General features: G+C 55.7%; 2 protein-coding genes across 2 annotated transcripts; both read left to right on the plus strand.

The window, feature by feature from the left end:
* Positions 1-441: 441 nt before the first annotated feature.
* LRRC23 (leucine rich repeat containing 23) lies at positions 442-7,894 on the plus strand. Its single transcript, XM_005907487.2, has 8 exons — positions 442-598; positions 1,090-1,262; positions 1,347-1,456; positions 1,907-2,160; positions 2,964-3,094; positions 4,629-4,765; positions 6,728-7,025; positions 7,577-7,894. The coding sequence occupies exons 2-7, from the start codon at positions 1,140-1,142 to the stop codon at positions 6,999-7,001; spliced, it is 1,029 nt and encodes a 342-aa protein (XP_005907549.1). The 5' UTR covers positions 442-598; positions 1,090-1,139; the 3' UTR covers positions 7,002-7,025; positions 7,577-7,894.
* Positions 7,895-8,211: 317 nt separating this feature from the next.
* ENO2 (enolase 2) lies at positions 8,212-16,980 on the plus strand. Its single transcript, XM_070371829.1, has 12 exons — positions 8,212-8,341; positions 9,481-9,580; positions 10,120-10,215; positions 10,344-10,402; positions 10,698-10,767; positions 11,232-11,365; positions 11,590-11,812; positions 12,674-12,871; positions 14,481-14,682; positions 14,935-15,043; positions 15,207-15,265; positions 15,573-16,980. The coding sequence occupies exons 2-12, from the start codon at positions 9,496-9,498 to the stop codon at positions 15,640-15,642; spliced, it is 1,305 nt and encodes a 434-aa protein (XP_070227930.1). The 5' UTR covers positions 8,212-8,341; positions 9,481-9,495; the 3' UTR covers positions 15,643-16,980.
* The last annotated feature ends 3,476 nt before the right edge of the window (positions 16,981-20,456 follow it).

The following is a 20,456-nucleotide window of genomic DNA, read 5'->3' on the forward strand; positions in this document are numbered from 1 at the left end:
TTCCTCTGCCTTTTCTAAAACCAGCTGGAACATCAGGAAGTTCACGGTTCACGTATTGCTGAAGCCTTGCTTGGAGAATTTTGGGCATTACTTTACTAGCATGTGAGACGAGTGCAGTTGTGCGGTAGTTTGAGCATTCTTTGGCATTGGGTATTTCTAGCTCTTGGTATTTGTCCACCTTTTGCTTCAGGGAATGAGTTGCTTTTGAATTCACAATACTCCTGCATAGAGGTAGTCTCGTTCCTTAAGGTCTCAGGTGACTTACTGGCTAGCCCCGCCCTCTGCCCCTCCCCTCAGTGTACTAAGTAAATCACGCGCACTGGCTTTTTAGCCCTGGGCCAATTACCGCGCCCCATCCGGGTTCCTAGGACTGGGAACCGGGGCTCGTCACCAGGCAACCACTGGCCCACAGGCTTCTCCGCGGATTTTCAGTTCGCAGGTCCTCTCAACGGCTGCCAGCTGCGGGAGCCTAGTGCCCGGTCCCCCGTTGCCATAACAGCAGTATACAACGCCTCCTTCTCCCTTGTCCTCTACCAGACAGCTCTTCTCTCTCGGGGCCAGACCTCTCCACGACAGCTTCTGGTTGAGCAGAACCAGGGTCTGTGTCCCTTCTGCCAAAGAGGCTTGAGTGGGAGGGTTGGAGCCTGCATGACCGGCTGGTGTCCAGGAAGGGACAGGGAAACGTGGGATGGAAGAGTTAGAAGAAAGGACTGGAGCAGGGGTCAGGGATGGAAAGGGAGGGAAGATGAGATGTCAGTAGGGGATTCTGGAGAAGAAGGTGGCTTCAGGCAGAAGTGGGAAGAACTGGCGAAAGGGGAGCCCAGGAAGCTGGACAACTAGCTGCTGGAGGAATTGGAGCCACTGAGAGGGGCAGAAAAGGTCGTGGGGGTCTGGGAAAGCATCCAAGGGGAAGGGATCCTTGGTGGGAAGTATAAAGTGGAGGTTGGGAGTCAAAATGCGATGTTCACAGGGATGAGGAAAGAAGCATGGCTGGCAAGAGATCTAGGGGGTGATAGGGTGATGGAAGGGGTACCCATTAATGGAGGTGAAGGAGGGAGCATTGGCTAACACCGTGATCATCTCTCTCAGGGCAAGGACCCAGCCTGATCTGACTCCAGAGCCTTCAGCAGGGAAGACAAATGTCAGATGAAGATGACCTGGAAGACTTTGAAACAGACCAGGATGATCTGGAAAGGGAAGATGATGAGAAGGAGACAGAGGAGTGGGAGGACTACAGGAAGGAGGGAGAGGAGTCTGAGGATGTGAGAACTTGGAAGCGGAGGGGTCTGGGGTTAGGGGCTGGGGTTGGGCTGGAAAGGCATGCCTGAGTCCACTTCCTCCTGCAGTGGATATCCACGCCCCTCACAGAGGACATGATGAAAGAAGGGCTTTCTCTGCTCTGCAAGACGGGTAATGGACTGGCTCATGCTTACGTCAAGCTGGAGATTAAAGACAGGTGTGTTTATGGGGGACCAGAAGCAGGCCAGCGTTGTGGGACCTAGTCTCCTTTCTCACCCTCCATCCTGGGTGTTTTGGCTGAGTTTGGATCTCTGTCATCCTGGGCCAGCTAGGAGGGAAGGAGAGAGTCTACCTCTCAGGACACTGTGACCCCCTGCATCAGAGCTGGCCTGCGGCATTGGAGGCTGTAAGGGGATAGGGTGGGGTGGAGATTCCAGCTGGACTCCCTCACTTGTCCTCCAGAGTGCCGGTTCTCAGCCCTTCACAGACATGAGGTGCCTGCTTACGGCTGAGAACCCACCTACCTTCTCCTTCCCCTCCCCGACTCGCCCATCTGTCAGTCGCTCTTCTCTCCACTTTAAGCCATCTTCACGCTGCCCTCTGCTTTAGCACCTCTAACAGCCCTTGCTGGATTCTTAACCCTGAGCCAGTCTCTATTACCTCCTAGGGATCTGACAGACATCCACCTGTTGCGTTCCTACATCCATCTGCGCTACGTGGATGTTTCTGAAAACCACTTGACAGACTTGTCCCCACTCAATCACCTCACCCACCTGCTCTGGCTCAAGGCTGATGGCAACCAGCTTCGGAGTGCCCGGCTGAACGAACTGCCCTACCTGCAGATTGCCAGCTTTGCCTACAACCAGATCACCGACACAGAGGGCATCTCTCATCCTCGTCTGGCCAGCCTGGATCTCAAAGGTGGGGCCTTAGGATGGGCCTCCCACAATTCCTTCCTCGCCTGGGGCCAATAGCAGTGGGCAGCATGGACCTTGGCTATGCGACATAGCAACCTACATTATTCACTCACTCATTCAGACACCCGTGGCAGTTCACAATGACAGTTCTATGTGCTGGAGATATAGGAGTGAACAAAACAAAGAAATTCCCTATTCTTGTATAGCTTACGTTCTAGTCGGGGAAGGCAGGCAATCATCGATGATCACAATATTTAATTTTATTTATTTTTTGGCTGCACCATGCAGCATTCAGAATCATAGTTCCCCAAGTAGGGATTGAACCAGTGCCCCTGAGTGGAAGTGTGGCGTCTTAACCACTGAACCACCAGGGAAGTCCCAACGATCACAATAAATAAGTAAATTTTTATAAAGCGTGTTAAAAGGAGATAAATAAGCGTTAAAAAAGAACAACAAAAAAAGGGAAAAGTACAATGGAAAAAATAGATCAGAGTAAAGGAAATGGGTGGGGGGAGGTGGAGATTTCAAACAAGTTGGCTAGGACAAATGTCATTGGGAAGTTGACACCTGAGTGAAGACTTGAAGGAGGAGAGGGAGTTAACTGTATGGATTGTGGGGCACCCCTCATTCATGCCTCAAAGACTTAGGTGGGCACATCCCTCAGGCCCTTGGGCCACCAGACCATCGCCCCAAGGCCCTGTGGGTGTTACATCTGGAGCTGGCCCTCCTCGTATCCACCTGGCATTAGAGAAGATGATGCAGAGGCGGGGTGGCCCTCTGAACCCTTCACACCCTCCTTCTCCTCAGGGAACCGCATCCACATGGTGACAGGTTTGGATCCCCAAAAACTGATCAGCCTGCACACGCTGGAGCTTCGGGGGAACCAGCTGAATAGCACCCTGGGAATCAACCTCCCTAAGCTGAAGAACCTCTTCCTGGTAGCGCCCTGGGTCACAGGGTGGTGGGTGCTGGAAAGGGGGCACTGTCCTGGGGGCCAGGATATCAGCTTCTAGAAGGTGGTGGTTTAGTCACCAAGTTGTGTCTGGCTCTTGCAGTTCTATAGACAGAGGAGTCCGCCAGGCTCCTCTGTCCATGGGATTTTCCAGGTAAGAATACTGGAGTGGGTTGCCATATCCTCCTCCAGGAGATATATCCTCCTTCCCGACCCAGGGATCAAACCCTCTTCTGCACTGCAGGTGGATTCTTTACCACTTGGTCACCAGGGAAGCCTGGCTTCTAGTGGACTCACCTACTAACTTCATCATCCTTATGATAATTGGCATTATTTCCAAACACCAAGCATTTGCTTGGTGCCCAATGCTGTGAGGATGCAAAATCCAAATAGACAAGGTGTTCACCAATTAACAGGGCTAATAGTACACAACGTGTGGATGACATAGAGACAGTTTGCTTTGATACAGGTTGGGACACCATGTGCATAACTGAGGTACAGGCATCAGGCTAAGGAGGCCACTTAGGTGTCTAGTCTTTTAATTTTGGGGGCGGGGGCTGGGCCACATGGCATGTGGATCTTAATTCCCCAAACTGGGCTTGAACCCATGTTTCCTGTGCTGGAAGTCTTAACCACTGGACCACCAGGGAAGGTCCTGTGTCTAGTCTTTTAAGCCCTTGAGCTTCTTCATTCCAAAATGCTGCTGAAGCCATGTCTCCTTGGTGGAGCAGTGAGGCTCTTGGGCTGGGAGGTAGTGGGGGTGGGTTGAAGCATTTTCTTCATCAGAGGTGGCTGTGGTGGGCTGGATAGTAGGGTTTACTAACCTTTCTGTTGGTTGAAAGCTTCTCCTGGATTCTTTACTATCTACATGGAACTCTACTCACCTCCACTCCCCTTTCTCACCCTCTCTACCTCTTAGATTTGCTGTTTTGCAAATCTAAGTAAAGAATCTGCCTGCAATGCGGGAAACCTGGGTTTGATCCCTGGCTGGGAAGATCCCCTGGAGAAGGGCATGGCAACCCACTCCAGTATTCTTGCCTGGAGAATCTCATGAACAGAGGAGCCAGGTGGGCTACAGTCCATGGGGTCTCAAAGAGTTAGACACAACTGAGTGACTGGCATGTGCGCGTGCGCGCGCACACACACACATATATAATTCATTATTGGCTGTGCTGGGTCTTCATTGCTTTACTCCAGTTGCGGTGAGCAGGAGCTACTCTCTAATTGTGGTGCAAGGGCTTCTCATTGTGGTGGCTTCTCTTGTCGTGGAGCATAGACTCTAGGGTGCCTGGGCTCAGTCGTTGTGGTTCCCAGGCTCTAGAGCACAGACTCAGTAGCTGTGGCAGGTGGGCTTAGTTGTTCTGCAGCATGTGGGGTCTTCTCTGATCTATGTCTTCTGCACTGGCAGGCAGATTCTTTACCACTGAGCTACCAGGGAAGCCCTGCCACGTCTCTCTGATTTCTCTTCCTTTTCCCCCCTGCCCCCCTTTCCCAATCTATCTACTGTATCCTGAGTCTAGGCCCAGAACATGTTGAAGAAGGTGGAAGGCTTGGAGAACCTAAGCAATCTCACTACCTTGCATCTTCGAGACAACCAGATTGAGACTCTGAGTGGTTTCTCCAAGGAAATGAAATCATTGCAGTACCTCAACCTAAGGTATGCATCCCTCCAGGCCCACTTCGCCCCTACCCCTGGAGTCCTCTGGTCCTAGTCCCCCAGTTCCAGTCCTCTCACAGATTCTCCCCTCATCCTCCATCCTCATCCCTCCTCTCCTGACTGTCTTCTGCATCAGCCTTAATTGCATGCAGCACTTTGTAGCCCGAGACTCCTGAATCCTATTCATTCCACTCACATACTGAGAAGGTGCTATGTGCCAGGCCTTGTGCTGTGCTGGGAACCGTCTGAAGGAATCAGAGATGGTTCCTGTTCTCAAGGGACTCACAGTCTAGCTCCATCCCATATAAGTTTCTACTGCTCTTCTCCATCTCCTGGGCCCCAATTCCCCTTCCGATTTCCAGCCTCTCTTTTCCTGAGTCTCCCCTGTAAGGGATGGCCCCATACTGATTTCAAACACAAGGTGTGCTCAGATTTGAGGCAAGGGGAGTCATTAAAAGAATAGATGGAAAAAAAAAAAAAAAGAATAGATGGAAAGGCACTGAGGATCAGGCGAGACTTTACTGTAGCAGCTCCTGTCTGATGGGGGATTTTATGTGTGTAATCTTTAAGCAAAGATGTAAGGAAATTGCCTGCTTAGTCACCAAGGCCAAATCCTCTTCGAGGATGGCAGTGGAAAGAGAGTCTCTGAGTAAGGAGTGGTGGATGTACCTTGAAGCCCAGAGTCCTGCCCTGACTCCTGGAATTAGCTCTGCCATCTTGGTCTGTGCCACCTGTGCCATCTTGGTACAGTGGAGGGCGTATTGTTTGCCTGTCAATGGTATGCATGCTAAGCTGGTTTAGCTGAGACCCCATGGACTATGGTTTTCCAGGCTTCTCCGTCCATGGGATTTCCCAGGCAAGAATACTGAAGTGGGTTGCCATTTCCTTCTGCAGTTAATGATATAGATAGGGATAATGGACCTTCCTCAGTGGCTATTAACTAGGGGTATTTGGAAGTAAGTGTAGGACGGAGGGTTTGTCTCAGTGACTGGAAGGTGCCTCTGGGGCCAGAGACCTGAAAACAAGGACAGTCCAGCACACAGGGCATGTTACACTCCACACGAGAAGCACCGTGCATGGTTCAGCCCCTCCCTTGAGATAGGGCTGAAACATTTAAGCCTGATCTCACAAAACTGTGAGCCAAGAGCATGAACATAAACAGAGTACCATACAATGGGGGCTTCCCCATTGGCTCAGTGGTAAAGAATCTGCACAGGTTCGATACTGGGTCAGGAAGATCCCCTGGAGAAGGGCACGGCAATCCACTCCAGTATTCTTGGTGGGAAATCCCATGGATAGAGGAGACTGGTGGGCTATAGTTTATGGGGTCGCAAAGAGTCAGACACGACTGAGTGACTAACACACACTTGAGTTTCCTATAAAATGAAGCTGAGGTTAAGACCTACCCCTCAGGGTGATCGTGAAAATGTCTGTAGCTGAAACAGGGATGGTGGACCACTGAGGGGTGAATAGCTGAAGCCACTGAGCATGTATGCATGCACAGTACAATGAGGCGCTTTGGGGGGAAGCTTATTCTTTGGGCTTCTTCCTGTGGGAGCACCCAGACAGCACCGTCTCCATGAGCTTAGAGCCCAGTTTCTTCTCCGCTGGTTCTGGTCCCATCGTCTACCCTCTCTGATTAGACGGAAGCCTATCCTTGCAAGGGAGATTCCTCCCTCGTCCCCAGCTACAAGACAGGGTTGAGACCTAGCTTTGCTGTTCCAGAAGGAGACACACGAGACATTACAGAATAGACCGTGGCACTGAGGGTTCCCCAGGGCGGAACAGACTGGAGCAGGGTTGCCTAGCACCTCTGTCTGCGGCAAATCCAGCCAGTCCACGGAGGCCATGTTTCTAGAGGAACCAGAGTCCCGTGGGAGATTCCCCTGCGAGGCCCCAGGCCTGGCAGCTGGCCTCTGACACCCACGTTCCTTGGTGAACCCCTCCTGCCTGCACCGGCAGGGGCAACATGGTGGCCGACCTGGGGGAGCTCGCCAAGCTGCGGGACCTACCCAGGCTGCGAGCCTTGGTGCTGCTGGACAACCCATGCACCGATGAGAACGACTACCGCCAGGAAGCCCTGGTGCAGATTGCTCATCTGGAGCGCCTGGACAAGGAATTCTATGAGGAGGAGGAGCGGGCTGAGGCCGATGAGATCCGGCAGAGGATGAAGGAGGAGCAGGAGCAGGAGGCTGAGGTCGAGCCTGAGTCAGAACTGGACCAGTCATCCACCTAGCAGTTCCCCTGGCCTCCAAAGACAGTAAGGAAGGGGGCGGGGAGGCAGGAAAACCGGCTGAGGAGCTGTTGTAGGGAGGAGTTGGCTGGGGAAGGCAGAGGCAAGAAGACTTGGGGAGACCTGGGTTAGGAGTCATGGGTGTCTCACGGGGAGGAGAAAGAACCAGAAGGGCCTGGGAGGAGCTGAGAGAGGCAGAGGTGATATATCAGAAAGCCTGAGGAGTAAGCCCCGAGAATGGGGCAGCAGGCAGAGATGAGGGTGTGGCTGGGCAACCACACCTGACAGAAAGGCTGGGTCAGGGGCTTTGGTGGGGTGGGTTGGAGGCAGCATCTGAGGACTGGGCCTAGGGAAGAAGGCGGGAGAGGAAAATCCTGCACTAAAGAGCCGAAGCTAAAAATGACAGGACAGGGGCAGAAGGCGGATAGGAGGGCAGAAGGAGGTGGAAAGAGACAGAGGCTGTGAGCCCAGGGAAGGGTGGCAGCTGGCACTTCAGTGGGGCAGAGGCGGGGTGTGCAGGTGGGAGGCGTGGGGGGGTGCGGGTGGCCAGAGGCTCGGCTTCTACCTTCTTCCTCCAGGCGATCGAGGGACGCTGGCCCCCAAAACTGAGAAGACCCCAGTCAGGGGGCGCCCCACACTTACACCCACCCTCATCCGGAGACAGAAGATGCCCACTTTTGTCCCAGACCTGGGAATTCATCACAGCGTGCCGCCCAGGCTCCTCACAGGCATCTGGGCAGCGGTGACTAGGCGGCAAGCAGCCCCGGGGGGCAGGTCTGGAGGGAGCCAGGCCTCGATGGGCCCCGGGTGCTGCGTGAAGAATCTGCGGAGGAGCTGTGGAGGCGGCAGCCTGGGTGTGAGGAACAGTTCGCTTTTCCAATAAAGAGACATTGGGATACTTTGGTGTCTAATTCGGTTTTTGAGACACTTGAGTCCTTTGTGGGCTTTCCTGGCTGATCAGTGGCGTGAAGCTGACTGTTACTTTACAGGGGGTACTGGGTGTAGGTCTGAGCGCGCGTGGGCGGTGGGGGGCCAGGTCCTGGGTGGTCCCCAGCCCCTCCCACGTCGCTCTCCTCTAGCCCTCCCCGCCCCATCCCATCGGCGCCCCATCCCATCGGGCCCCCATCCGCGCTCCTGCGTGCGCCTCCGCCGGCGGCTCCTGACTCATCGGGGGCTCCGGGTCACATGCGCCCGCCCGGCCCTATCGGCGCCTCCCCCCGCCCGCCCGCCGCCCGCCGCCCGGGAGCCGCAGCCGTCGCCGCCACTCCCGCTCTCTCTGCGCCGCCGCCGCCACCACTGCCAGGCCCGCCGCCACCGCCACCGGCTGGGTCCGCAGCCCCGAGGTGAAGCCCCTCCGGCCCCCTCCCCTCGCCGCCGCGCCCCCGCCTCTCTTCCCGGGCCTCGCATCCCTCGCCCCGCCGCTCTGCGCACCTGCTCCGCCACACGCGCCTCCCCGGCGCCTCCTGTCCCGTCCTCCCCGGGCGGCTCCTCTCGGTTTCAGGCCGTCGCCCCCTAGTCATGCGGGCGCCAGGCCTCTCCGCACCTGCGTGTGTCTCTCTGCGCCTTTCTCCACCCTCGCAGCCCCCTCCCTGTGTCCCTCTGCCCCTCGGGTTCCGTGGAAGATAAGCGTTCGGGGTCTCCTGGGACTGTGCGTTTCTCCCCTGGCACATCCCTAGACGCGCATCGGGGAGATGTCTTCCCTCACCCTTTCTCAGCATCCCCAGACTTCCTCGAGACCCCCACGGCCCCTCCTCCCCTGCATCGTCCTCTCATCGCCCGTTACAGCGCCGCTCTCCTCCGCACGGGGAAGGGGGGTTGGAGCCGAGAGTCTGTCCAGGGCCCGAGGGAGGACCAGCCCAGCTTTGCCCCTCCCCACGGTCTCCCCTCCTTCTCCCTGCCCACGGCAACCCCAGAGACGGAGGACCCTCGCCCCGGACTCGTCTACATCTCTCGGGAACAGGCGGGACACACGTTTGGAGGGAGATTGGGACCTCGGAGTGGGGGCTGGGGTGTTAGCTTGGGTGGGATGGGGGCTCTGGAGGAGAGGCCCCCCCCACGCTGCCCAGACGACCCGTGCTCTTCTTGACGCCAAAGGAGAAGTGCAAGCCTGGCGGCCGTACCGCCGCGAGGAGAGCTGGGGGCACCCCTCCAGCCGGCGGCCGAACTGCTGAGGGGGCAAGGGAGCCACTGCCGCGCCTCTCCCCTCCTCCCTGCGGTGTCCTCCCATCTCGTCGTTTGATCATACCCCGCCCCCCACTGCAGTGACCTCCCCTTCCTCACTGCATTGACCTTCTCCTCTCCCTACGGGCGGGGGGATCCCTTCTACCGCCGGCGACTGCACCCAACTCCTCCCCACCCCCCACCCACTGCAGTAACCTCTTTCCTGTCGCTCCCAGCTTCCCAGCCTCTGGCCCCTCCCACTGATCTCAGGCTCCACCCCTCTAAGCCTCTTATCTTTCTCCTTCCTTCCCTGCCACCCAAGGAGATCCTAGCCATCATGTCCATAGAGAAGATTTGGGCCCGGGAAATCCTGGACTCCCGTGGGAATCCCACGGTGGAGGTGGATCTCCACACTGCCAAAGGTAATGGGCACCTTCCCACAGCCCCAGAGCTGGGTGTACGGGCCTGGGATGGGAGGATTCCCAGTGGGGGTGCCCTGCTGGGCCAGGCTCAGGAGCATAGAGTCTGGGAGCAGACCTTCCTTGTCCAGGGGAGCCGAGATAAGCCAGTCTCTGTGTGCTGGTTTATTGTGTGTGCTCTGTGTGTGTGTGCACCATATGTGTATGCTCTGTGTGTGTGTGTGTGCTCTGTGTGTGTGTACCATGTGTGCTGTGTGTGTGCACCGTGTGTGTGTGTGCTCTTTGTGTGTACACCGTGTGTGCCGCCTGCAAAGCTCCATTTCTCTGGTATCCTCCTTGTGTGTGTGGGACCTCAACTGGGTGGATGAGGAGGCCACCGCTTGTGTATCTGCCTCCGTGTGTGTGTATGTGTGTGTGTTAAGGAGCAGTGTGGGGAGCAAGCTGGATGTACCACCGGAGTGCAGAGCTGCAAAGCTGAAGGAATCCCAGGTCCCTGTGCTGTCCTCTCTCTCCATTCTCTTTCTGCGGCATTCCCCTCCCAGGTCTTTTCCGGGCTGCCGTGCCCAGTGGAGCCTCCACCGGTATCTATGAGGCCCTGGAGCTAAGGGATGGGGACAAACAGCGTTACTTGGGCAAAGGTGAGTCCCTTTGTCTTTTCTGGGCTCCCTGTCTCTCTGCTGGGGGCCTCATGCCCATCCCCAGCCCTCTTCCTGCATGCCTTCCTCTACCTGGTCCCTCCTGGCCTGACCTCTCCGCCTCTCCCTAGGTGTCCTGAAGGCCGTGGACCACATCAACACCACCATTGCCCCAGTCCTCATCAGCTCAGTGAGGCCTGCTCTTTGCTGGGGGTGGGGACTGGATCCTGGAGGGAGCCCTGGATTAGGGGAAGGGGATGAAGAGGGAGAAAGGGCCACCTCTGGGGAGTTATGGTTACCGAGGGAAGGGGGCCCCGCTCCCATGGGGGCTTGAGTCCCCTAATCCAGACAGGCCGCTATCACAGGAACCTGGGGGAACCCTGGTGGATGTGAGCCTGTGTGTGGATGGGGGAGGGGTGCCTATATTAGGTGTCTTAGGGTCCAGCCTCCATCCTGGCTCCTGGTGATGGGGCCTCTGCTCACAGGGTCTGTCTGTGGTAGAACAAGAGAAGCTGGACAACCTGATGTTGGACTTGGATGGGACTGAGAACAAGTGTAAGCAGGGGCTGGGAGAGAGTGGGTTTGGCAGGGGCGGAGGGGGGCGTGGAACAGACTGAGAAGTGAAGGAAGGAAGGAGAGCCCGAGGACTAGCCCTTCTTGTAGCCTCCTCCAGTGGGAGGGAGTGACATGAGACAGAAGGGAGAACTCTGCAGCATAAGGAGGGGGGAGTTGGTGGCAGAAAGTCTGGTCTCAGGGATGGTTACAAGAAGTGCAGCTCGCTGCCCTTTCTGATCACACCCCGCCCCCTGCTACTTGCAGGATAGGATGGATGAGGTGTTACTGGACTGGAGGGGGGGGGTCTCCTTTATGGCTCCTTTGGGGAGTATATGAGATCACATGTGTAAAGTGCTTAGGTGACATAGTTAGCCTTCAATAAATGCTAGCTATTAAAAAAAAAATTGAGGGCTGGAAGGGGAAGGGGACATGTTTGATCAGTGCCTTCCTCTATAATCTCCCAGCCAAGTTTGGGGCCAATGCCATCCTGGGTGTGTCCCTGGCTGTGTGTAAGGCAGGGGCTGCCGAGCGGGAACTGCCCCTCTACCGACACATTGCCCAGCTGGCCGGGAACTCAGACCTCATCCTGCCTGTGCCGGTGAGCACCGTGCCTCTCCCAGGGGTGGGTGAGGAGGAAGCATGAAGCCTTGGGAGGACTGATGGGAGGAGAGTGATTGGGGAAGCTGTAGGGAGAGGACAGGGACCACGGGATGGAGGGTTCTGAGTCCGGAAGCTGGGGGAAGTTTGGGCTCTTGGGTTTACACTCCTGGGGGTGGAGAGGGAAGAGCTTTGTGACTTTTTCTGTCCTCCTGTGGCTCCCAGGCCTTCAACGTGATCAATGGTGGCTCTCATGCTGGGAACAAGCTGGCCATGCAGGAGTTCATGATCCTCCCAGTGGGGGCCGAGAGCTTCCGGGATGCCATGCGACTTGGGGCAGAGGTCTACCACACACTCAAGGGCGTCATCAAGGACAAGTATGGCAAGGACGCCACCAACGTGGGGGATGAAGGTGGCTTTGCCCCCAACATCCTGGAGAACAGTGAGGGTGAGACCATGACCCTACTCCCAGCTCCGTCTTGCTCCATTCCAGGACATCAGGAAGGGCCACATGCTTCACTGGGTCCCCAGGAGACCGCGTGAGGGTCCTTGAGTTACAAGGTCCCAGTCCTTGGAGTGGGTAACAGAGGGCCTAACAAATTCATGTGCAGGCCTAAGAGGATCACCTTTACCTGCCCAGCCAGATGTGTCAGTATCTGCAAGTTCCCATGGGAGCCCTAGAGGATTTTGGGAGGTGGTCCAGGCGACCTGTGGGATCCATTCTCACCATGGATTCTAGTTTGATGAGATACCCCGAACTCCAAATCTATCCCATCTCCACCCCAACCTCTTAGGCCTCTAGGATCCCTAATTTTTTCCCTGCCCTGGCAGAAACCTTAGAGTGAAGAGAAACTATACAGGCAGGTCGAGGCTGAGAGTTAACTTTTGGGGGCCAAATTGCCTGGATGTGAACCTTGACTTGAAGAGTTACTTCTGGTGATCTTGCTCTCTGAACAGTCTCTGTGCTTGTCTTTCTTATCTGTAAAACAAGAATAACAACAGCATCTACCTCTTAGCCTCATTGTGAGGATTAAGTTAGATCATAGGTGTAAAGCGCTGAGGTGACAAAGTTAGCCCTCAATAAATGATAGCTATTAAAAAAGAAAACAAACTGTTATTAACAGAATTCCATTCCCCTGCCTTCCTAGAAGGTGGCCTGCTCATCGCAGTCCTGGGAATAACCCCAAAACAACCTTAAGCAGAACTCTCCCCAGCAACAGCCCTCCACCTCTGCTCTGAGTTTCTTTCTTCCTCTCATTCCTCCTTGGCCACCCTTCCTGCTGATGACCTTGCTGTATTCCATCCCCAGCCTTGGAACTGGTGAAGGAAGCCATTGACAAGGCTGGCTACACAGAGAAGATCGTCATTGGCATGGATGTTGCCGCCTCGGAGTTTTACCGCGATGGCAAATATGACTTGGATTTCAAGTCTCCTGCTGATCCTTCCCGATACATCACCGGGGACCAGCTGGGGGCCCTCTACCAGGACTTTGTCAGGGACTATCCTGGTGAGAGCAAGGGCTGTGGCCGGGGGAGGGTAGGGGGCAGGCAGGGGTGTGTTGGGGGCAACTCTGGACCTGATGAGCGCTGACCCAGGTGCTTGGTAGAGATGTCCTGAGAAGAGCCTGAGAACCAGGGATGGCGTGAAGGGGTCTCCTGCAGAGGCTGGGCTTTGGATGTCCTGTGAATGGGCAGGAACCCATGATGAATCTGTTCCATCTGCTTTGAATCCTGATTAAAGTCACAATCTCTGAAGCTGCTGGGGTCATGGGGCGGGTTTGGAAGGACTTGGGCACAGTAAGGCTTCCCTGGTGGCTCAGTCAGGAAAGAATCTGCCTGCAATGCCGGAGACCTGGGTCCGATCCCTGGGTTGGGAAGATCCCCTGGAGGAGAGCATGGCAACCCACCCTAGTATTCTTGCATGGAGAATTCCAGGGACAGAGGAACCTGGGGGCTGCAGTCCATGGGGTCACAAAGAGTCGGATACTACTGAGCAACTAAGCACAGCACAGCACAGGCACGGTGAGAGGGTGACTGGAATGAGCACAGTTCAGGATGTTCAGTTGATAAAACCGGATGCTGGGGAATTCCCTGGTGGTTCAGTGGTTAGGGTTCTGTGCTTTCACTACCGAGGGCACAGGTTCAACCCCTGGTTTAGGAACTAAGATCCCACAAGTCACCAGCTCAGCAAAAAAAAAGAAAACAAAACAAAACTGATGCTGAACAGGGCTGGACTGTTGTATGGGTGAGGAGGAGCTGAAGCACCCTCCCCAGGTCTGCCAGTGACTCTTATCCCTGGAATGGAAGCAGTTGGAATGGAAGCAGTTGGTTTCCATTTCCTGAGACACAGCAAGAGAAAGTAGGCATAAACTGCAGAATGAAAGGTTTCGAATAGCCATGAGGAGGGGCTCCTGGTAGAAAACAGGAAAATGCAAAGAAAGGTTGTGAGAAAGTTTCTGAACCCTTGTTTTTTTTGAAAGGTTTTGTGAAAAAATCAAGATAAGAATGAGTCAGGGGGAACTTCCCTAGTGATCCAGTGGCTAAGACGAGGTGCTCCCAATGCAGGGGGCCCAACCAAGACCAGGCACAGCCAAATAAATAAAAAATAAATATAAATAAAATACTAAGGGGTGGGATGGGGAGGAAGGTGGGAGAGAGGTTCAAGAGGGAGGGGACATAGGTATACCTATGGCTGATTCATGTTGATGTTTGGCAGAAACCAACTAGATATTGTAGAGCAGTGTGTATTAGTCCTTCAGTCGTGTCGAACTCTTTGTGATCCCATGAACTGCAGCCCGCCAGGCTCCTCTGTCCATGGAATTCTCCAGGCAAGAATACTGGAGTGGGTGCCATTTCCTTCTCCAGGGGATCTTTACGACCCAGGGATGGAGCCCAGGTCTCCTGCACTGCAGGCAGATTCTTCACTGTTTGAGCTATCCTTCAATTAAAAATAAATAAATTTAATTATAAAAAATATTAAAGAGAAAGAATGGGTCAGGGGAGGCTTATTTCAGAGGGCAGGAGGCTGAGTTGGCCAGGGAATCCAATCTGTCCATGCAGGGACTCTAAGCGGGGGCGTTCCCACCTGACGGAGCCCCCTCACTGTTCTCCCAACAGTGGTCTCCATTGAGGACCCCTTTGACCAGGACGATTGGGCGGCCTGGTCCAAGTTCACAGCCAATGTGGGGATCCAGATTGTGGGTGATGACCTGACAGTGACCAACCCCAAGCGAATTGAGCGGGCGGTGGAGGAGAAGGCCTGCAACTGTCTGCTGCTGAAGGTCAACCAGATCGGTTCAGTCACCGAAGCCATCCAAGCGTGAGTGCCTCTGGGCCCTCCCCCACTCAACCCGTTTCTGCAGGATGTGTCCTGCCAGCACCCCACCCCAGCCTTGCCTACAAGTGCAGGAGGAGGCAGGGAGCCCTGAGGCTCTCCTGGTTCTCCTCCCTCCATGCCCCCTGATTCTCTCCACCCCCACCCCGGACAGCTTCCCTCCAGATGTTTCTTGACCAATGTCAGGGCTGGGGAGAGCGTGTGGGCTGGGCTTCACTGCTGCTGCACCGAATGCAGGTGCAGGCTGGCCCAGGAGAACGGCTGGGGGGTCATGGTGAGTCACCGCTCCGGAGAGACTGAGGACACGTTCATCGCTGACCTGGTGGTGGGGCTGTGCACAGGCCAGGTGAGCGCCAGGGAGCCCTTTGTGCAGTTGGGGGGGGTTCTAGGCTCAGGTTGCTCTCCTTCCGGGTGTTTGTGGGCATCATGGCAATTTCGAAGGAGTGTGAGCTCTCCTTCATGGGGTGAAGGGGTGGCTGCTGAGCTGTTTATCTTTTGGGATATTTCAGATCAAGACTGGTGCCCCATGCCGTTCTGAGCGTCTGGCTAAGTACAACCAGCTCATGAGGTAAGGGAGTCCAGGGAATGGAAACCCAGGGCTCAGAGAGTCACAAGCTATGTTTGGCCACCGTTTTGTCTCCAGTGCCCAGGGCCTGGAGGACAGTAGACATCCAGAAAGTATTTGGTTTTGAATGATGGGTTTACAGATGGCCTGATTGACGGCCCATGGGAAGCCAGGGAATGCCCTCCCTCAGGTCAGGCCCCAGGAGCAGGTAGTGCGAGGGGCTTGGAGGATGTGGCAGGGGAACTCCTGGGAAGAGAAGCAGGGTCCTTCTGCTTCGCTGACTGTTTCCTTTCTGACTCGCCTCTCTCAGAATTGAAGAAGAACTAGGGGATGAAGCTCGCTTTGCGGGACATAACTTCCGCAACCCCAGTGTGCTGTGAGCCCCCTCCCTGCCTGGAGATCTGGACCCCCCTCACTCCGTCCTCTTCCTGGATCCTCCTTTCCGGTCCTGCTCGGCTGACCCTCTGTGCTGCGCCTTGGCTGGTCCAGCCTTGCTGTCTCCGCGCTCCCACCCTCTGGGTTCCGCGCTCTCCGCCTCTCCCTCCTTCCTCTTCTCTCTCCTTGAAAACTGGCCATGGACTGAGGACCGTAAGGGGATTCACAGAAGACTCACTGGGGTCTGTGTGGAGCGTCTGGGTTGGTTGTCGAGGTGTGTAGAGGGGCCGTGTGTTGTGTGTGCTTTGCGCCGAGTCCACGTTTCCAGGCTGCTTATGAAGCAGGAACTGGGCAGTGCTGAGTGTGAGTGCTGGGGAGGGCTGGCTGCCTGCTCAGGCCAGGTCTAAGGCTCCACTGTATTATTTACTCGTTTATTTATTTTTCATTCATCTTGTTAATGAATCACTTCGCCATAACTCCGGTGCCAGAAAACTGGCCTGACTGGAGGGGGAACCACGTGTCTGTATTTCACGTGACTGTAGGTTCTGAGATGGCCTGGAGTGGGGGTCCTGCTGGAACTGGAAGGGTAGCAGAAAGGGGCCTCAGCGACGGCTCCTGGGCCAGAGGTGGGGCTGTGCACCTGGGGACTTGTCCCCTGTCCCTCTCCCCCCAGCCCTAGCTTCCCCGTTCTTCCTCCAGCTGCCCCCGTGCCATGTTTCACAGCTGCCAGCACCTCTGTGGCGCTGAAATGAACACTTCCATTAAAGTCTGAGTCACCGTGCATTCCTGTGTCTGAGGAGTCTTACTCTAGTAAGAGAGAAAGAGGGAGAGAACATGGAGCTCCTAGAAGTGGTAAAACTGGATAGCAAAGCTGAGAGGTGGGCTTCCCTGGTGGCTCAGTGGTAAAGAATCCACCTGCCAATGAAGGAGACACGGGTTTGATCCTTGATCCAGGAAGATGCCACATGCCACAGAGCAACTAAGCCCAGTGCACCACAACTACCGAGACTGTGCTCTAGAGCCCGGGAACCGCAACTCCTGAAGCTCACATGCCTACCTAGAGCCTGTGCTCCGCAACAAGGGAAGCCCACACACCGCAAGTAGAGAGTAGCCCCCCCAAAAGCCCGAGCAGCAATGAAGACTCAGCACAGCCAAAAAGAAAAAAAAAAGCTGGAGAGGGCACAGAAAGAGGAAGCAATCCAGCAAATAAGGTCAGGAGGATGGCACTGCCTATACTTCCCTGGCTAGGTGGGAGCTTGTTGGCCTGCCTTCCCCCCTCTCCCCTCCCCAGGGGGGAATTAGGATTTTTAGGCTGGGGTCCAAGAATTCCTAAAAATATCAAACATTGTGTGTGTGCACATTTTTGGAGAATGGGATCCAGAGTGTCTGCAGATTCACCAAGGCCCTTGACCAGAGAGGTGATGGAGCTGGGGACGGGAGCTCCTCCAGTGTATAAGGCCTCTCCCAGATTGAGTCCTGGAGCTCCTGGGATGGGCCAGCACTGTCTGGGCAGCGCCCCCTGCAAGCTGCAGAAGCCTGAGGACAGGTAACTTCCAGTAAACTGGAAATTCAGGACCTGGGGTGATCAACAGGCCCCTGGCTGGGTGAGCCTGCGAGCAGGGGGCCAGTGTGTGACTGGAGACCCACTATCACACTCTGGCTCCAGCAAAGCCCCAGCTCTGAGACAGGAACGCAGGAACTACCTGGGGGCAGGGGGAGGATGAGCCCCCTCTTTGTTGTTATTTGGTGCCTAAGTGGTGTCTGAATCAGTAACCCCACGGACTGTAGCCTGCCAGGCTCCTCTGTCCATGGGATTTTGTAGGCAAGAATACTGGAATGAGTTGCCATGCCCTCCTGCAGGGGATCTGCCCAACCCAGGGATTGAACCCACATCTCCTGCATTGGCAGGCAGATTTTTTTTTTTTTTTTTTTTTACCACTGAGCCACCGTCTAAGGCTCGGCTACCTGGCCCGAGTGGTGGGGAGCTGCGGCCACTAGAGGGAGCCAGGGCTCTGCAGGAGGCCGACAGCACCGGAGCCAAAGCGAGGGTGGGAGGAACTGCAAGGCTGCTCCCTCTGTGGGCCTCCCACTCGGTTTCTACTCTGAGTTCTGGTCCTGGGCCCCTTCTGCCATTCTGCCCAGCTCCGGGACTGGAAGAGGATTCCACCTCTGTATGGGCAAGACCCTTTTCTCTGTTTTCTTTCCCGTATCGCTGACAACTCAGCCCTTTTCAGCCAAAGGGTTTCTTGCCCCAACCTCTGTGCCTCTTCGTTCCAGCGGGGGCATCTCAGCTTTCCCTGCTCCCATGTCCCCTGGTACCCCTTTCTGTTTCCCTTGGGGCACCCCACGCTTTACTCTGGGGCCCATTGTATGCACCTTTCTTCAGTAACTCCTAGGCTGACTCCTGGCTGGAGCCATGTTTCCCAAGCTCTGCCCTCTTACCTTGATCTGTCACCTTCTCAGCGGCCCCCCCTCTCCCCACCAAAACCCCTCAGGTACTGGGGTGGATTGGGTTACATCTCCCCCTCCCTGGGCCTCCCAGGCCCCTCTCTCCACTTTCCTTATGTGCCGTTGCCTGGAAACTGGTGGATTGTGGGGAGATGGGGCCAGAGAGGGGGAGCTGGGGTGACCAATGATGGTGGGGTGTGTGTGATGCTCCCTGAAGCTGAACTGAATCCAGTCCTCAGGTCGGGGAGGATCTGGAGGGGAGAGGCCCTGGCTTCTCTTTTCACTCTCCTTTTCTTTTAGGCTCAGATATATCACCATCCAGGTCAGTGGTAAAGAATCTGCCTGCAATGCAGGAGGAGACACAGGTTCCATCCCTGGGTTGGGAATATCCCCTGGAGAAGGAAATGGCAACCCACTCCAGTATTCTTGCCTGGAGAATCCCACGGACAGAGGAACATGGAGGGCTACAGTCCATGGTGTAGCAGAATCAGACACGACTTAGGGACGCAACAACATGTCACCATCCTAGCCGATCCCTTAGTGGTTAAAAAAGGAAGCAGAACGGCTTAGCCTGGAAGGGAGCTGGGAAGAGCCTGGGCCAGGGCCCAGTGGGGGACTGAGCTGGGTAGTGCAGAGAGAGAGGAAAAGCAATGGGGAGGGGGGACCTCGGGGAGAGGAGGAGTCTTCGAGCAAAGTTGGGGGTGGGGAGAAGGAGCTGGGGTCCTCCTAGGGTGCAGTGGGCAGTGGGTGGGCGGGGTGGAGTTGTCTAGAAAACCCTGAGGGATAAGGTGGGCCTGGGGTAATAGAGTGAGTGCCAGCTGATTCAAGAGTCTGAAGAGTGGGAATTCATTCCTAGGCCAGGGAAAGCTTCCTGCTCAGGCTCCGGGTGCACAGAATCTATTTAGCACTTCTGGGTATTCCTAGAGCTTGGCTGAGCTGGGCCTGGGGAAATAGGAGGCAAAATCTACCAGTTGCTCCATAACCAGTCTCCTTCCTTCTCTGGAGGCTGGGTGGTGGTGGGGATCCCACCTTCAGGGCCCACCCTCAGCCTCAAGCCAGCCCGCTGGCACAACTACCCCATCCCCGCCCCAAATCTGGAGTGCTAGCGAGGGCTCCCAATCCTGACTCCAGCTCCAGCTCTTCCCGGTTCCCAGCCTGCCTCCCTCCCATTCTCTGGCCTTCCCAATCTCTGCTGCCAAAAATCACCCAGCGTCTTGGTGTCCTTTGTCCTGAGAGATGATGCTGCTTGGCCTGGGGCAGGGAGAGCCCAGGAGACCCTGGGGGGTGTGTGTGGACCGGGGGTGCTAGCCTCCTGGCTGAAGACTGGGAGTGGCTGGGGACTGTCAGGGGCAGAGGCTCCCTGGAGAGAGTCTGTGTTGGAATGGTCTCCACATTAGAATAATCAGGCACTTGAGGTTGTCTCCACACGGAGCCTAGTCCCCACCCGACCCCCCCACCCCCAAGTACCATGAGTGATGACTTTGGACAGATTTGAGATGGAAAATGGAGCTACCGCCAGCCATCGGGCCTGGGGAGGGTGTCCCACTTCCATAAATGAACGTCTTCCCTCTGCCAGCTTGTCCTACTCATTCCTACCGTTGCCTTCTCCTGCTTTCCCTTCCCATGTCCACCAGCTTGTCCTCCTCACGGACTTTCCCTCTTAGGGCCACCAAAGGCCTAGACTGCTCTTTTAAATTTCCTCCTAATCGTCTTTACTTCCTCCCCTCCTTCTATCGCCCTTGTCTTGCCCAAGAAACTCTCCCCAGCTCTTTCAGAACCCGCTCCGCACCCCCCGAATCCGGCCATCCCAGTCTCCCACCTTCCTCTCCCACCCAGAACCCAGTGCCCCTTGGAATCTGCATCTAGCCCCACCTCCTTCATCCTTTCTTAAGGCTGTAGTTTTCCTTCTTTCTCCACAGGACATTTCTAGACTTGTCACTCCCCCAAATTCTTATGTTCTCTGTTCTTTCCCCAACACCCATCACCCACAGACTCTTCACTCTTTCAGAAACCCATCCTCTCGTATATGTCTCCATCTTGTCGATTTCTTCCCCTCCTTAGGACCCCTAACTTCATCCCATTCTCTCACAACTGCCTCCACCCCCCACCAACAAACCTCTTCCGCTATGTGTCTGCCACAGATGCTGTCACCCCAAGCTTCTTTCCCCTGGTCACATCTCATTGCCCCCAAGAAGCTCCATCCCTCCAACCTCACCCCATCCCCGCGGCTTTGCCACACACCCACAGCCTCCCCCCTCACCTCCGCCACACACCCCTAGGCCCCCCAAACTTCTACAGCCTCCCCCATAGCGGCCCGCGCCCCCCTCCCCACCTAGCCCTCTTCCGCGCCAGGACCGCGGGCTCCCCGCAT

The sequence above is a fragment of the Bos mutus genome, chromosome 5, assembly GCF_027580195.1.
Source record: "Bos mutus isolate GX-2022 chromosome 5, NWIPB_WYAK_1.1, whole genome shotgun sequence".
NCBI lineage: Eukaryota > Metazoa > Chordata > Mammalia > Artiodactyla > Bovidae > Bos > Bos mutus.

Excerpts from the sequence above, each read along its gene's own strand:
- LRRC23 (XM_005907487.2), top strand. The coding sequence starts at position 1,140 with ATGTCAGATGAAGATGACCTGGAAGACTTTGAAACAGACCAGGATGAT. Across the intron at positions 1,457-1,906 it reads AAGCTGGAGATTAAAGACAG|GGATCTGACAGACATCCACC; the intron begins GTGTGTTTATGG and ends ATTACCTCCTAG. Across the intron at positions 4,766-6,727 it reads TTGCAGTACCTCAACCTAAG|GGGCAACATGGTGGCCGACC; the intron begins GTATGCATCCCT and ends CTGCACCGGCAG.
- ENO2 (XM_070371829.1), top strand. The coding sequence starts at position 9,496 with ATGTCCATAGAGAAGATTTGGGCCCGGGAAATCCTGGACTCCCGTGGG. Across the intron at positions 10,403-10,697 it reads CCCCAGTCCTCATCAGCTCA|GGTCTGTCTGTGGTAGAACA; the intron begins GTGAGGCCTGCT and ends CTCTGCTCACAG. Across the intron at positions 15,044-15,206 it reads TGGGGCTGTGCACAGGCCAG|ATCAAGACTGGTGCCCCATG; the intron begins GTGAGCGCCAGG and ends GGGATATTTCAG.